The sequence below is a fragment of the Pecten maximus genome, chromosome 17 (genome assembly GCF_902652985.1).
Source record: "Pecten maximus chromosome 17, xPecMax1.1, whole genome shotgun sequence".
In the NCBI taxonomy this organism is placed as follows: domain Eukaryota; kingdom Metazoa; phylum Mollusca; class Bivalvia; order Pectinida; family Pectinidae; genus Pecten; species Pecten maximus.
Window position 1 is genome coordinate 23,549,732 of NC_047031.1, and position 16,166 is coordinate 23,565,897.

Below are 16,166 nucleotides of genomic sequence, written 5' to 3' on the forward strand. Positions count from 1 at the left end.
AGAAATGTCTTGTTGCTGTCAGTATTATGTTTCCACATTCATCATTTTTATGTGAGTAAATCATTGTCAGTCATTATAAGTGTTTATTTTTGAAGTGATTGTCTGTAATTTTATTCACAAACATTAATTAAACGTGCCATACCTTAAATGAACAAAGGGTTTGAGACTTGACACATGGATGATCCCAGCCGGCCCGACTACGGATTAGCTGGTCCGAGTTTCCTCTGGCCCTGACACCAGACATGCCGTTTAGAGGAAACTTGGGCTACGTATTAGCTGGTCCGAGTTTCCTCTGGCCCTGACACCAGACATGGCGTTTAGAGGAAACTCGGGCTACAGATTATCTGGTCCAAGTTTCCTCTGGCTCTGACACCAGACATGGTGTTAAGAGGACACTTGGGCTACGTATTAGCTGGTCCGAGTTTCCACTGGCCCTGACACCAGACATGGTGTTAAGAGGAAACTCAGGCTACGTATTAGCTGGTCCGAATTTTCATCTGGCCCTGACACCAGACATGGTGTTTAGAGGAAACTCAGGCTACAGATTAGCTGGCCCGAGTTTGCTCTGGCCCTGACACCAGACATGGTGTTAAGAGGAAACTCAGGCTACAGATTAGCTGGTCCGAGTTTCCTCTGGCTCTGACACCAGACATGGTGTTAAGAGGAAACTCAGGCTACGTATTAGCTGGTCCGAGTTTCCTCTGGCTCTGACACCAGACATGGTGTTAAGAGGAAACTCAGGCTACGTATTAGCTGGTCCGAGTTTCCTCTGGCCCTGACACCAGTCATGGTGTTAAGAGGAAACTCAGGCTACAGATTAGCTGGTCCGAGTTTCCTCTGGCTCTGACACCAGACATGGTGTTAAGAGGAAACTCAGGCTACAGATCAGCTGGTTCGAGTTTCCTCTGGCATTGACACCAGACATGGTGTTAAGAGGAAACTCAGGCTACAAATTAGCTAGCCCAAGTTTCCTATGGCCCTGACACCAGACATGGTGTTAAGAGGAAACTCAGGCTACAGATTAGCTAGCCCGAGTTTCCTATGGCCCTGACACCAGACATGGTGTTTAGAGGAAACTCAGGCTACAGATTAGCTGGCCCGAGTTTGCTCTGGCCCTGACACCAGACATGGTGTTAAGAGGAAACTCAGGCTACAGATTAGCTGGTCCGAGTTTCCTCTGGCTCTGACACCAGACATGGTGTTAAGAGGAAACTCAGGCTACATATTAGCTGGTCCTAGTTTCCTCTGGCCCTGACACCAGACATGGTGTTAAGAGGAAACTCAGGCTACAAATTAGCTGGTCCGAGTTTCCTCTGGCTCTGACACCAGACATGGTGTTAAGAGGAAACTCAGGCTACGTATTAGCTGGTCCGAGTTTCCTCTGGCCCTGACACCAGACATGGTGTTAAGAGGAAACTCAGGCTACAGATTAGCTGGTCCGAGTTTCCTCTGGCTCTGACACCAGACATGGTGTTAAGAGGAAACTCAGGCTACGTATTAGCTGGTCCGAGTTTCCTCTGGCCCTGACACCAGACATGGTGTTTAGAGGAAACTCAGGCTACAGATTAGCTGGCCCGAGTTTCCTCTAGCCCTGATGCCAGAAATGGTGTTTAGAGGAAACTCGGGCTACAGATTAGCTGGTCCGAGTTTCCTCTGGCTCTGACACCAGACATGGTGTTAAGAGGAAACTCAGGCTACAGATCAGCTGGTTCGAGTTTCCTCTGGCATTGACACCAGACATGGTGTTAAGAGGAAACTCAGGCTACAAATTAGCTAGCCCAAGTTTCCTATGGCCCTGACACCAGACATGGTGTTAAGAGGAAACTCAGGCTACAGATTAGCTAGCCCGAGTTTCCTATGGCCCTGACACCAGACATGGTGTTTAGAGGAAACTCATGCTACAAATTAGCTGGCCCGAGTTTGCTCTGGCCCTGACACCAGACATGGTGTTAAGAGGAAACTCAGGCTACAGATTAGCTGGTCCGAGTTTCCTCTGGCTCTGACACCAGACATGGTGTTAAGAGGAAACTCAGGCTACAGATTAGCTGGTCCTAGTTTCCTCTGGCCCTGACACCAGACATGGTGTTAAGAGGAAACTCAGGCTACAAATTAGCTGGTCCGAGTTTCCTCTGGCTCTGACACCAGACATGGTGTTAAGAGGAAACTCAGGCTACGTATTAGCTGGTCCGAGTTTCCTCTGGCCCTGACACCAGACATGGTGTTAAGAGGAAACTCAGGCTACAGATTAGCTGGTCCGAGTTTCCTCTGGCTCTGACACCAGACATGGTGTTAAGAGGAAACTCAGGCTACGTATTAGCTGGTCCGAGTTTCCTCTGGCCCTGACACCAGACATGGTGTTTAGAGGAAACTCAGGCTACAGATTAGCTGGCCCGAGTTTCCTCTAGCCCTGATGCCAGAAATGGTGTTTAGAGGAAACTCGGGCTACAGATTAGCTGGTCCTAGTTTCCTCTGGCTCTGACACCAGACATGGTGTTTAGAGAAAACTCAGGCTACAGATTAGCTGGTCCGAGTTCCTTCTGACCCTGATACCAGACATTGTGTTAAGAGGAAACTCAGGCTACGTATTAGCTGGTCCGAGTTTCCTCTGGCTCTGACACCAGACATGGTGTTAAGAGGAAACTCAGGCTACGTATTAGCTGGTCCGAGTTTCCTCTGGCCCTGACACCAGACATGGTGTTTAGAGGAAACTCAGGCTACAGATTAGCTGGCCCGAGTTTCCTCTAGCCCTGATGCCTGAAATGGTGTTTAGAGGAAACTCAGGCTACAGATTAGCTGGTCCGAGTTTCCTCTGGCCCTGACACCAGACATAGTGTTTAGAGGAAACTCAGGCTATGGATTAGCTGGCCCGAGTTTCCTCTGGCCCTGACACCAGACATGGTGTTAAGAGGAAACTCAGGCTACAGATTAGCTAGCCCAAGTTTCCTATGGCCCTGACACCAGACATGGTGTTAAGAGGAAACTCAGGCTACAGATTAGCTAGCCCGAGTTTCCTATGGCCCTGACACCAGACATGGTGTTAAGAGGAAACTCAGGCTACAGATTAGCTAGCCCGAGTTTCCTCTAGGCCCTGATGCACCAGACATGGTCTTTAGATGAAACTCAGGCTACAGATTAGATAGTCCGAGTTCCTTCTGACCCTGACACCAGACATTGTGTTAAGAGGAAACTCAGGCTACGTATTAGCTGGTCCGAGTTTTCTCTGGCTCTGACACCAGACATGGTGTTAAGAGGAAACTCAGGTTACAGATTAACAGACCTGAGTTTCCTCTGGCCCTGACACCAGACATTGTGTTAAAAGGAAACTCGGGCTACAGATTAGCTGGCCCCAGTTTCCTTTGGCTCTGACACCAGACATGGTGTTAAGAGGAAACTCAGGCTACGGATAAGCTTGTCCGAGTTTCCTCTGGCTCTGACACCAGAAATTATTCTTGTGTATAAGTAAGTTGATGAAATACTTACCTTTTCAAACCATTGAAGAAGTGCATCACACCGTTGAAGTGTTGTGTCGTAGCATTTATATGCATGCTCAACCCTATCCTGATTGGTCATATCTGCGTAAATATTATCTGTCGCCTTTTGTAGTGTTTGGATTTCTTGAATACTCAAGTAAGGAAACTTGATTTTATCAAGATAGGAATGAGTATTGGTAATGTTCAAGATGGCCGCGATCAAGTTGTTCCGCACTTTGGTTGCTTCTTGGTATCGCTTGTTTGTGTCACTATGTAACAAAATAGAAAATATTATACATTTTTATTAATAAAACTAGAAAAAGTCTGTAAGGATTGTATCAGCAGTTCCTGAGATTAGGACGGGACGGGATGGGACGGGACGGGACTGCATGGGCATAGGTAACACTACAAACCCTCCTATTTCATGGCAGGGGCATTAATGGCCAAGGATAGAAGTTAATTATAAATCAATAATAATTGTTTAATGGAAAAATTTTGTGGACTGGTCCTTTAATATTCCGCAGTTTGGCCACCATCGAAGCAGAAAAATAATTTCAGAAATTTATTCAAATTTTGTTATTTATCTAAAGGTTAACAGCAAAATAAGTATTCATATTAATAAGGTCACTGTGTGGCAGGAATAATTATCTATGAACCATGAAAGGATTTGTTGTTATATCTTGTGAATAATTTGTTTAGGGTAGAACGTTCGTCGCGTACTACAAACATGAAGGAGGAATGATGATCAGCCTAAATATTCTTGGGAGTTTAAAAAGTTTCCTCTATCATTTCCTCAAGGCGAAATTAGAGAAGAAATATCACCTTTTGTTGGTATTGTGCGTTTCCTTCACGTCGTCAATCTACCGACATCATTATAATGATAATAATGAAGTTTTGGAGTACGTTTATATACTGCTAGGTATATCACATAGCAACACAGCTGTCTAAACGCAATTCAGAAATCATTTGCTGAGGTTATTGGGCCTTTAGCAACTAGCTAATGTCTTCCTATATAAGGGGCCCCCTGTGGCAGTTGCCAGGTACTGACCGTAGGCCGGTGGTTTTTCTCCGGGTACTCCCACTTTCTTCCACCTTCAAAACCTGGCACGTCCTCAAATGACCCTGGCTGTTAATAGGACGTTAAACAAAAACAAACCAAACCAAATCCTATACTCCATTGGGAGCATGCAGTCGGAGCTGCCATTTTGTTCTAACAGCGTACATTTCTTACACTGCCCTACCACATACTCAATTACAGTTGAGTCGACTGGAACACAACGGAAGTAGAGTATATTGTTCAAGGATGTAACAGAGCACCCATGCAGGGACTCCAAATAGCTACCCTTTTGTCAAGTAACCGTGTGTCCTACCACTAGGCCACACGGTGTCTCCTATTATTAAACTAGTTTTGATCAAACTTCATGGAATCAAGAATGAGAATACATCAAAAGAGAATGTATTTCAGGGTCTAAGATCAAGTGTAGCATAGCGCAGTGAAGTCAAGTCGATATCCGGCAATGGAGATACCTTGCATTAGTTAATTTGTCTTAAGGCTTATTGCAGAATATCAGTGGGTATGTTAAGCACAGGAGGGGGTTCATATTGTTTGCAACGACTTAGTTTGTTACGATAGGATCGATATGTTACCTAAATGGAACTGTTTTCATTTTCTCCCAGGTTTTTGTGGCCATTGATAGTTGAGAATAAGAATGCTTAAGTAACACTCGTCCATTTGTCCACTTATAATGAGCAATGCCAATTAAACGTTGCTTTCCCAGATACATGTCAAGGTCTGCCTCAAGTTTGTTTTCCAGGGTACTACCATAGCTTCCCTTGAAGATGGAATCTGGAAAACAATAGTGCAGCTGTCATTTAAATACTTATTGTGCATAAATGGGCCGATCTTTTCACACACATTGGAAGTGGACAGTTTGAGGAGGTCCTGTGACAATGCTATGCAAACAAGAGGCCCATATGGCCTTAACAATTTAGATATTTTAGAAGATATGATTCCTGTAACCTTGAATATGAGGTCAGTGTGTTCATTCCAGTATGTAATAGGTTAAATATATATTGTTTCTTTTTGTTGGTCCTCAAGAACACATTTAAAAGATTTTAGCATAAATGAGCACCATTTCAATCTGCACACAGATTTATGACAGTAATGTTCCTGGCACAAAAGCTTCAATACTACAACAATATATTAAAGTTTTGAAGTATAATTGGAATGCATAGGTTACAATGTGCCATAATGTGTTGCAGAGCTATATGATTTCACTTATATAATCATGAAAAAATATGCAAGCTAAGAAATACCTTGTTACTGTCAAATGCAATAACCCACATGCTATACTTGTATCACAGTTTTGATGTGTTAACCCCGTGGATTTACTATGGTATAATTATGATTTTTTGTGATCATGTCAACCTCTGAAACCTCCAATGAGGGAGATCTCCCTCATTCCACATCCAAAATGAGGAGAAAGTGCGTGAAAAAAAAATCGCGTCATTTTTGTTACTTTAGGTGATGTTCCTCATGGGCTTGCGCAGGTGTAAATTACCTCAGGCTATACATTTTGATATTCAAATTCGACAACAATGGTTAATTTTAAAGAATAATAATATTTAAAAAAAAAAAAAAAAAAAAGATAAATTCATTTAAAAACTGTATTTAGTGAATTATATTATTAATGATGTGGTCACTTGAAATTTGCAACCAGTATACAAAGCAACTACTTATCTCCTGAATTTTTTTTTATTATTTTCAATTTTGTTCTGAAATATTTCTAAATGTATTTATCAAATTATCTCCCTTCCTTACTCAAATAATAATTACACAGTAATTTATTAATTTTTGTTTTACTAGTAGTTCTATTATGACATTAAACAAACTTCTTAAAAAGTCTTTTTATTTTTTTCTGACTCAAATTGAAAGCCGGATTTTTGTGGCAGTTTACGACTTTATATTATATAATTGTCCAATTAAAGATGGCGGCAGTACAAACGCTAGTACTGACAGCTACGATTAAGAAAGGCATTATTGGCTTTCATGTGAGTAAATCTTGTTGACAGATAGTATCAGTGTTTGTTCTTGAAGTGATGTATCCTAGTTGTAATCACAAAATTAATTGACCATGTCAAATGAAGCCACATGGGTTATAATGTATACACCAGTCGACAGGCACGCATATGTCAATTATATGGTGACCAGTGACCGAGTCCCCTCTCTCACCAAGCCCCAGGCCAGGGCAGCTACGTATACACAGGTGGTAAGGGTGTTTTGTTTACATAATCAGTTCAGGGTCAAAGTGTCTGAGATTTCCGGGGTTTTATGAGGGAAGACTGCTCAAATCCGGGAGAAATTTAACCCCGATTCGGGAAATGTACCAAATCGGGATTTAGGGGAAATTTTAATGATTTTCCGGGCACTTCCCACGTAATCCGGGATGGTTGACACCTACATCACAGTGATGTTGATTTCCTTGTCTGTATCTTCAATTTAATTTTGAATTATAGGTTAACAAATGTCTAAGTTCACTTCATATCAAGTCAATAACTGTATGTATACATACTGATATTTTCTTCATGCTCCTGGCATAACTTGTCCAGTTTTTCAAATTCTATCTTTGCTTGTGCTGTTTTCTCCTCAATCATTTTGATTTCGTCCTCATTCTGAGTCAGAAATTTATGGGTCGTTTCCTGTGCGGCCAACGCCTCCAAATATTCTGCCTTCAATCAAACAAATACATGTATGATACCTTCCTATCAGATAACCAACAAATAGCACAGGGATTTGTCCCGTATTCTTAACCCCCGTTTCATTTTATATAATGTTTATTTTATATACTTAAGTATATAGGGTCTAGTAATTAATAACAATCGTATAATCCAATATAGGTACTGGATCCTAACAAACAGATGTTCGTTGGATGCGTATTACTAGAAATAGATAATTGTCAAGTAGTAATAACAACAGTACAGACAAGTAAATTGTAAAGTTTTTTAGACAATCGACCCCTTAATATCAAGACACAGGTAAATTACAAACGATTACATATAGAACTGTCCTATGTCTATATGTGATCATTTGTAATTTACCTGTGTTGATAAAGGGGCAGATTGCCTCGAAAATTCAACAATTTCCTTGTCTCTACTCTCTTTATCACTACTTGACAAATATACACTTAGTATATTTATATATATTTACATTTGTCTGGCATTGTCACTATATAGTCTGTTTGAGAGCTCTGGCATTGATGTACAATGTACTTTTAAATGCTATCCATCACACGCTACACTTATCAGTGTATTAATACAACACAAACCGAACTACAATATTCAGGATAATTAAGTTTAACAACCAATTATTTTGTCTAAATCATTTGTTATAAAAAATATGTCATTTCCGCATTACATAGATAATAAAATGATATACATGTATATAAAAAATAAAAGATTACCTCTTCTTTTTGCATTTCCTCTTTGTATCCATCCTTTCCTTTAGCTAATACTGTCTGTTCCATAGCCTTACTGAGATTGTCAACATCTGCTTTCTCTGCTTCCCTGCCAGATAAACAAATTAAAACAAGAATAAATACCGGTATGAAGCAATCGGAGGCAGACCTCTTTAAAATTACACACACCACAGAAAACCGTGTAATAATTACCCACGATGATATAATATAGCGTGGACAATAACAACACTGCAGGAAAGTGACAGCTGTATTGAAGTCACACAAAACACTTGTTTTTTTCATTGAAATTTGTATTTTTAGAAACAATAAGGCAGATAATTTTAGAATCTAAGAAATCATGAAATTGAACTGTAAACGAGAAAATTTCATGTTTTAGTGGGTTGTGTACAAATTCATGCATGCAGTCTCATTTGAATCCATCAATGCCATTGTTGATTTCCCCCGAGTCCCGAGTCAATATATATGCATAAGGACAGTTCTCAAATATCAGTTTGTTCTCAACTTTAGATTTGAAAATGGATAATCAATTTTTTTAAGCATCCAATTTTATAGCATTTATTTATATTAAATTCTATAAACTCAAAGTTAATTAGCATTGAAAATGGAGTTAAGAAGTTTTGTGCAAGCGGGTCCTTGTACGGAGAATTGGTCTCCAGCAGTATGCTTGAGTGAGGATCAGTTCTGTGCTAGCTATGACAAGGATACAAAAACAAGGGGGGGGGGGGGGGGGGGCGCTAGCCATCCTTACATGACCTAAGAGGTTTAATAGGATATCAAAATATCAAAAAATACAAAACAAGAGGGCCAAAGTGCCTGTATCCCTACCCTGGTTATTTCAGTTATCTTAGTAAAAAATGAAAATAAAATTGGGGCTACATTAAAATCATTTTTCTGCCTTTTTTACTCATCTTATAACTATACTTTAAACCAAATATGAACCCAAATTCTGTCATTCAACAAGAAGGAAGAAGGAGGGTTTTTCCCTATATATGGCCCCTCTCTCTGGTCCCAAGGGACATATAAACCCCTCTGTATATACAACATTAGATATTTTTGGCCCAATAATGCTCCAGTCTAAATTTCATTGAAATCATTTCAAATTGCTCAGGAATAGCAGCCATTTAAAAAGTATTTTAGGCAATTTCCCTATTCGGCTTTAGACCCAAGAGAACCACAACCTCTGTTTGTACAACATTAAATATCTTGCTGAATACTGCATAAGACCAAATTTAATCGAAATTCATTCACTTAATCAGGATAAGTAGGGATTTAAAGGATTAATCTCAATTTTCCCACTGGACCTCACCCCTCTGGTCATGGGGGAGGGGTAGCCTACCCCTCCTCCCTGACCAGAGGGTTGAGGCCCAGTAGGGGGTGTCAGATTCACCATTTATGCAAAACGTGTTCTCTTTTCCCCAAGGATGTTTCTGGCCAAATTTGGTTAAAATCAATTCAGCGCTTTGCAACAAGCAGCGATTAAAAGGATTTACCTTTCCCTTTCTCACAAGGATCTTCTGACCAAATTTAGTTCAAATAAATTCAGTACTTTATGACTAGCAGTGATTTAAAGAACAATACCTCAATTTCCCCTATCGGGCCCCACTCCTCCAGCGCCAACAGGGTCAGAGCCACCACTTATGCAAAATCTGTTCCCTATAGCTTCCCCAAGGATCTTTCTGACCAAATTTGGTTCAATTCCATTAAGGACTTTTTTACTATCGGTAATAGCAGTTGGAAGCAAATGTTAATAGACGGCAGACAGACAGACACCGCCCAATGCCAAATGCTCAGCGACAGTTGACCCACAGGGGCATGTCTAGTTTTATATTACAAACAAGAATTCCACGGAAGTGGAGGTGTCGCCTGTGTATGCGAATAATTAAAGGGTCATAACTCTTTAAAATCAGGACTTGAAAAAATAAATGGCTATAACTCTTTTAAAAACTTGCGAAAGACTTCCCATGAAATTTTGAATTAATTCCAGTAATTAAAGGGCCATAACTCTTTAAAACTAGGACTTGAATAAAAAAAAACAATAACAAACTTGTCCACAGTATTATGGTAACGAACATTCTATTTTCGCAAAAAAAATTAAAGGGCTATAACTCTTTTAAAAAGGTCCGAATAAATTTGGTTAACGAACTTGTCCACAGTATTATGGTAACGAACCTTCCCATGCAGTTTCAAATTAATCCAGTAATAATTATTCAAGTTATTGAGTGGAAACCATTTTCGCAAAAAATTAAAGGGCCATAACTCTTTTAAAATGGTGCGAATAATTTTGGTTATCGAACTTGTCCGAGCTATCATAGTAATGAACCTTCCCATGAAGTTTCGAATTAATCCGTTCTAAACTACTAAAGTTATCGCACGAAAACCATTTTCCGGACGACGCCGACGACGCCGAAAAGTAATACCTATATGTCTCCTTTTTCAAAGGCGACACAAAAATAGTCAATATATATAGGTATTTCTGACTATTTTTTGTAACATAAAACTAGACATGCCCCTGTGGTTGACCTAACAAAACAAAGCAAAACCCTTGCGCAGCAAACTTTCTGGCTCGCTAGCTTATTAGTTATCCCATTAATATTGCTTAGCTCCATTATCATTTTTCAACAAAATGTGTTAAGTTTTGATTTAATAGTTGATCTGATTTGATATTTATCTATATAATGTTATTTTTTCTGTGAAACTTAAAATGAAATAGCAAGGTTACAAATGAAAACAGGAATACACTGCAAAAGTGTTTTTTTTTCTGGTCTAGGGAAAAATGGAAGGATATATGCATACATCTTTTTAGATTTTTTGGCCAAATCAGCTTTCAGGCTTTTGTTTTGTTCCTGAAGAGTTATCAGACGTCTCTGAAGATCTTCAAACTTCTTCCGTGTGTTTTTTAACTCCAGTTCATGAATCTGGTTGTCCAATGTGATGTACTTGTTGATTTTTTCCACAGATATTTCCATGGTTGTTTGTTGTTGTCAGCACCGAGAAGTTCCAATTAAATCTGTGTAAACAAAAAAAAATATCAATAAAAAGTTAAAATCTAAATACAATATACACAGCTCAAATTATTTGACAAGACGACCAGACTTCCTGAATACCAATTGGTTTAAAGTACCTTTTCTAACTAGCACGCGTCTTCAAACTTGGGTTAATATACATACCGGATGTCTCCCTTTTATCTAAAACTACATTTGTAAATTGCTGTTTTATTTTGATATCACATGACAAATCAACCTGCAAGGCAATGCTGATATGTCAACTGAATTATAATTTTGTCTACAATACGACGTAATTAAGTTTTTACACATGTAAATCATTGCATCACAGACAAAATGCTTTTCATGTAGAAAATCAAATATATTTTTTTAGGGAAGATTTGCTTTTTAGTTTTAGAATTTAACCATAAGGATTGAAATTGATGATAAATATTGTCTAACTATAAGGAACATGTAAAGGAACTGGGCTTTGTTGAACATCGAACGGCCAGGCTTGGTTAACCATCGAGTGGCCAGGCTTGGTTAAACATTGAACGGCCAGGCTTAGTTAAACAATGAGTGGCCAGGCTTGGTTAACCATCGAGTGGCCAGGCTTGGTTAAACATTGAGTGGCCAGACTTCGTTAACCATCGAGTGGCCAGGCTTGGTTAACCATCGAGTGACCTGGCTTGGTTAACCATCAAGTGACCTGGCTTGGTTAACCATCGAGTGGCCAGGCTTGGTTAACCATCGAGTGACCTGGCTTGGTTAACCATCAAGTGACCTGGCTTGGTTAACCATCGAGTGACCTGGCTTGGTTAACCATCGAATGACCAGACTTGGTTAAACATCGAGTGGCCAGGCTTGTTTAAACATTGAGTGGCCAAGCTTTAGTTAAACATTGAGTGACCAAGCTTTAGTTAATCATCGAGTGGCCAGGCTTTAGTTAAACATTGAGTGACCTGGCTTGTTTAACCATCGAATGGCCAGGCTTGGTTAAACATCGAGTGACCTGGCTTTGTTAACCATCGAGTGACCTGGCTTGGTTAAACATTGAGTGACCAGGCTTGGTTAACCATCGAGTGACCTGGCTTGGTTAAACATCGAGTGACCTGGCTTTGTTAACCATCGAGTGACCTGGCTTGGTTAAACATTGAGTGGCTATAGGCTTGGTTAAACATTGAGTGACCTGGCTTGGTTAAACATTGTGTGGCCAGGCTTGGTTAACCATCGGGTAGCCAGGCTTGTTAAACATCGAGTGGCCAGGCTTGGTTAAACATCGAGTGACCAGACTTGGTTAAACATCGAGTGACCTGGCTTGGTTAACCATCGAGTGACCTGGCTTGGTTAACCATCGAGTGACCTGGCTTGGTTAACCATTAGTGACCAGGCTTGGTTAACCATCGAGTGACCTGACTTGGTTAACCATCGAGTTGCCAGACTTGGTTAACCATCGATTGGCCAGGCTTGGTTAACCATCGAGTGACCTGGCTTGGTTAACCATCGAATGGCCAGGCTTGGTTAAACATCGAGTGACCTGGCTTGGTTAACCATCGAGTGGCTATAGACTTGGTTAAACATCGAGTGACCTGGCTTGGTTAAACATCGAGTGGCCAGGCTTGGTTAAACATCGAGTGACCAGACTTGGTTAAACATCGAGTGACCTGGCTTGGTTAACCATCGAGTGACCTGGCTTGGTTAAACATCGAGTGACCTGGCTTGGTTAAACATCGAGTGGCCAGGCTTGGTTAAACATCGAGTGGCCAGGCTTGGTTAACCATCGAGTGACCTGGCTTGGTTAACCATCGAGTGACCAGGCTTGGTTAAACATTGAGTGACCAGGCTTGGTTAAACATCGAGTGGCCATGCTTGGTTAAACATTGAGTGACCAGGCATGGTTAACCATCTAGTGACCTGGCTTGTTTAACCATCGAATGGTCAGGCTTGGTTAAACATCGAGTGACCTGGCTTTGTTAACCATCGAGTGACCTGGCTTGGTTAAACATCGAGTGACCTGGCTTGGTTAACCATCGAGTGACCTGGCTTGGTTAAACATCGAGTGGCCAGGCTAGGTTAAACATTGAGTGGCTATATGCTTGGTTAACCATCGAGTGACCTGGCTTGGTTAACCATCGAGTGACCTGACTTGGTTAACCATCGAGTTGCCAGACTTGGTTAACCATCGATTGGCCAGGCTTGGTTAACCATCGAGTGACCTGGCTTGGTTAACCATCGAGTGACCAGGCTAGGTTAAACATCGAGTGACCTGGCTTGGTTAAACATCGAGTGGCCAGGCTTGGTTAAACATCGAGTGGCCAGGCTTGGTTAACCATTGAGTGACCTGGCTTGGTTAACCATCGAGTGACCAGGCTTGGTTAAACATTGAGTGACCAGGCTTGGTTAAACATCGAGTGGCCATGCTTGGTTAAACATTGAGTGACCAGGCATGGTTAACCATCTAGTGACCTGGCTTGTTTAACCATCGAATGGCCAGGCTTGGTTAAACATCGAGTGACCTGGCTTTGTTAACCATCGAGTGACCTGGCTTGGTTAAACATCGAGTGACCTGGCTTGGTTAACCATCGAGTGACCTGGCTTGGTTAAACATCGAGTGGCCAGGCTAGGTTAAACATTGAGTGGCTATAGGCTTGGTTAACCATCGAGTGACCTGGCTTGGTTAACCATCGAGTGACCTGGCTTGGTTAACCATCGAGTGACCTGGCTTGGTTAACCATCGAGTGACCTGGCTTGGTTAAACATTGTGTGGCCTGGCTTTGTTGAACATGGAGTGGCCAGGTAGTTTAAATGGTTACAGCATCTGTTTAGAGTTTAGAGGTCAGAGATCCTGGGTTTGAGGACTGTACTAATCTGGTCGTTGCATTTTTCCACAATTCAGGGATTTTCCTACATTTCAACTGAGTCCACGGTCCATTGAATTGGGAATTTCTATGCGACAAAATGTGACATTGGGAAAACAGAAAATAGTGAAATTTATATAGTTTTTCTTGGATGAATATTGCCTTTATATTATTTTTTGATTTCATTTTGTTATTTGTTGCTGTTTTATTTTTTTTTTTCAAATTACCTTTATATAGGTCTTTGTATATAAAACGAACTTAATCATTCAAAAAAGACTTCTATTGGGAATTTTTCAGTGACAAATTGGGAATTTTCACAAAATATTTTTAGGGGAATGTGCGGGTAATTTTGTAGGAAAATCCCTGCTAATGTTACAGGCAATATGTAGCAACCCTTTACACAAAACATTTCCAAGTTTAATCAGTATGCACTTTGTTTTAATGTCTCTACATCAATATTCGAACTTATCTAGGTCAATCATTTTTTTAAGTTATATATAATGCTGTTAGTATCTAAAAAAAGTTCTTTATTGATATATATACAATAATTTTATCAATATGATATTTTAATCACTGATTATGTGGCACCCTGTTAATTTTGGTTATTTTAACTGAATCACTTTTATTACTGCTCGTTGTGTTGTATTTGTGCTGTTCGTATCCCACGTCGTGTTTGTGGCTGTTAGGTAAATGTTCTGTACTCGTCGTGTGATTGTCACGCAGTGTGTATCCTATGCTGTGTTACAGGTAGCTGTCAGTTATGTGCTTTGTATGTGTGGTTCGTGAATGTCCGGAGAGTATGTTCGTGTGATGTATGTTTGTAATAAACTGGTTTGACCACTGACGGAAGGCGGTGAATGTCCATTGCTTATCTAGTAAGTTGAGCAATGGCCATTCATATGGCGATGGCGCGTACACAAGATATAAACATAAACAATGAAATAAAATTGTGGTATAACAATTTGGTTATACAGTGATACAAGTGCGTTGACATTGGACATTCAAAGTTCAGAGCTACCGGTAAATATCACGGGGTTCAGAGCTTGAGAATTTTAACACTTGGAATAATATTATTTAACATTGTATGGATACTGAAGTTCAGAGCTACCTGTAAATATCACGGGGTTCAGAGCTTAATAATTTGATGAAATATTGATTGATTGATTTGTATGGATTATTGATTTGCATTGATTGATTGTTTGATTGATTGATTGGGACTTGCCATATACCTATTGAAGGGCGGCGGTCCAATTAAAAGTCAGGAAGCTGTGGCCAAAACATACGCCATTAATAAATATATTAAATGTATCGAATTTGTTACTGGTTTTACTTGATATCTGAGATAAACTGGTTTGACCACTGACGGACACGACAGGGCAGGACATGCGCAATGCAATCAGACAAAAACTCTAGAATATATTTCGAAATATAAATGGACATGTTTACAAATGAATGCACATGTATTTCGCAATAGCCTGGACTAATTAATATTACATACTGTAATTAGATAAACTGGTCTGAACAGTGAATATATTGATGAAGATTTCTAAAGTGATCTATAATTTTGTTGCTAATGTGCTGTTCTAAATATGTTATGTAGTTAGGGAAAACATGAAATTACAGGTGTGACGAAACACAAAATCATTATCACACCGGATGGTTAATTATAGCCTAGTTTGAGGAAATCAAGCGTCACTTGACTTCCGCTTAGCGTCTCATTAAACGTTAACACTGATGCTAGACTAATCAAGAAGATAATTTTTGATGCAACCGGACATAATAACCGTAAACTACTGACCTAAAAGACACTTCGATATTCATAATAATCCAGGGGCCATGTTTATAAAAAAATACCGAAACATGAACGAGGTTACATTAGTGTCACTGTCTGCTGAACAGGTGCCCGTTGTAAATGCCCTATGTTACGGTAGTTTTAGTAATTTGAGGAATCACATTTACACATCAGGCTATTTATCAAAGGATATATAATTACCTTGGTGTTTTAAATTGGAATGTTGCAGCGAAGACTCCAGTCGAATCAGCGGAAAATTCTAGCAGCCGTCCACCCTTATTTACGGAAGTGACGTTGTGTGTACGCTCACCATAGCAATAACAACAACGGGCAAACTAATAATTAAATCAGCCTGCTGACTGGCGGTCCGGAAACTTTCAAACCGCTTATCGAGTAGACAGAAAAATAATAGTTGAGAGTTTCCACAAGAAAGAAACTAACTTTCTTTGGATTAATAACTAATGAAAAAGTCGCAATGTGACGTTATTTTAGCGGCCATAGAGGGGAGGGAGCAACATCACAATATGATGTCGTTGTACCAGTCATGCAGGGGAAGGTCCAATATATACAGCACAGTATTATGTTGTAAT

General features: G+C 40.1%; 1 protein-coding gene across 2 annotated transcripts in view; it reads right to left on the reverse strand.

Moving 5' to 3' along the window:
* The window catches only part of LOC117315358, a 40,723-nt gene extending 24,837 nt beyond the window's left edge, over nucleotides 1-15,886 (reverse strand). For both annotated transcript variants that reach the window (XM_033869514.1, XM_033869513.1), the window contains exons 1-6: nucleotides 15,778-15,886; nucleotides 10,739-10,952; nucleotides 7,931-8,033; nucleotides 7,043-7,199; nucleotides 5,118-5,316; nucleotides 3,481-3,739 (exon numbers count right to left, since the gene is read on the reverse strand). In XM_033869514.1, the coding sequence (XP_033725405.1) occupies nucleotides 3,481-3,739; nucleotides 5,118-5,316; nucleotides 7,043-7,199; nucleotides 7,931-8,033; nucleotides 10,739-10,911 (891 nt within the window). In that variant the 5' untranslated portion in view covers nucleotides 10,912-10,952; nucleotides 15,778-15,886. The remainder of the gene's footprint in view (nucleotides 1-3,480; nucleotides 3,740-5,117; nucleotides 5,317-7,042; nucleotides 7,200-7,930; nucleotides 8,034-10,738; nucleotides 10,953-15,777) is intronic.
* Nucleotides 15,887-16,166: the final 280 nt, after the last annotated feature.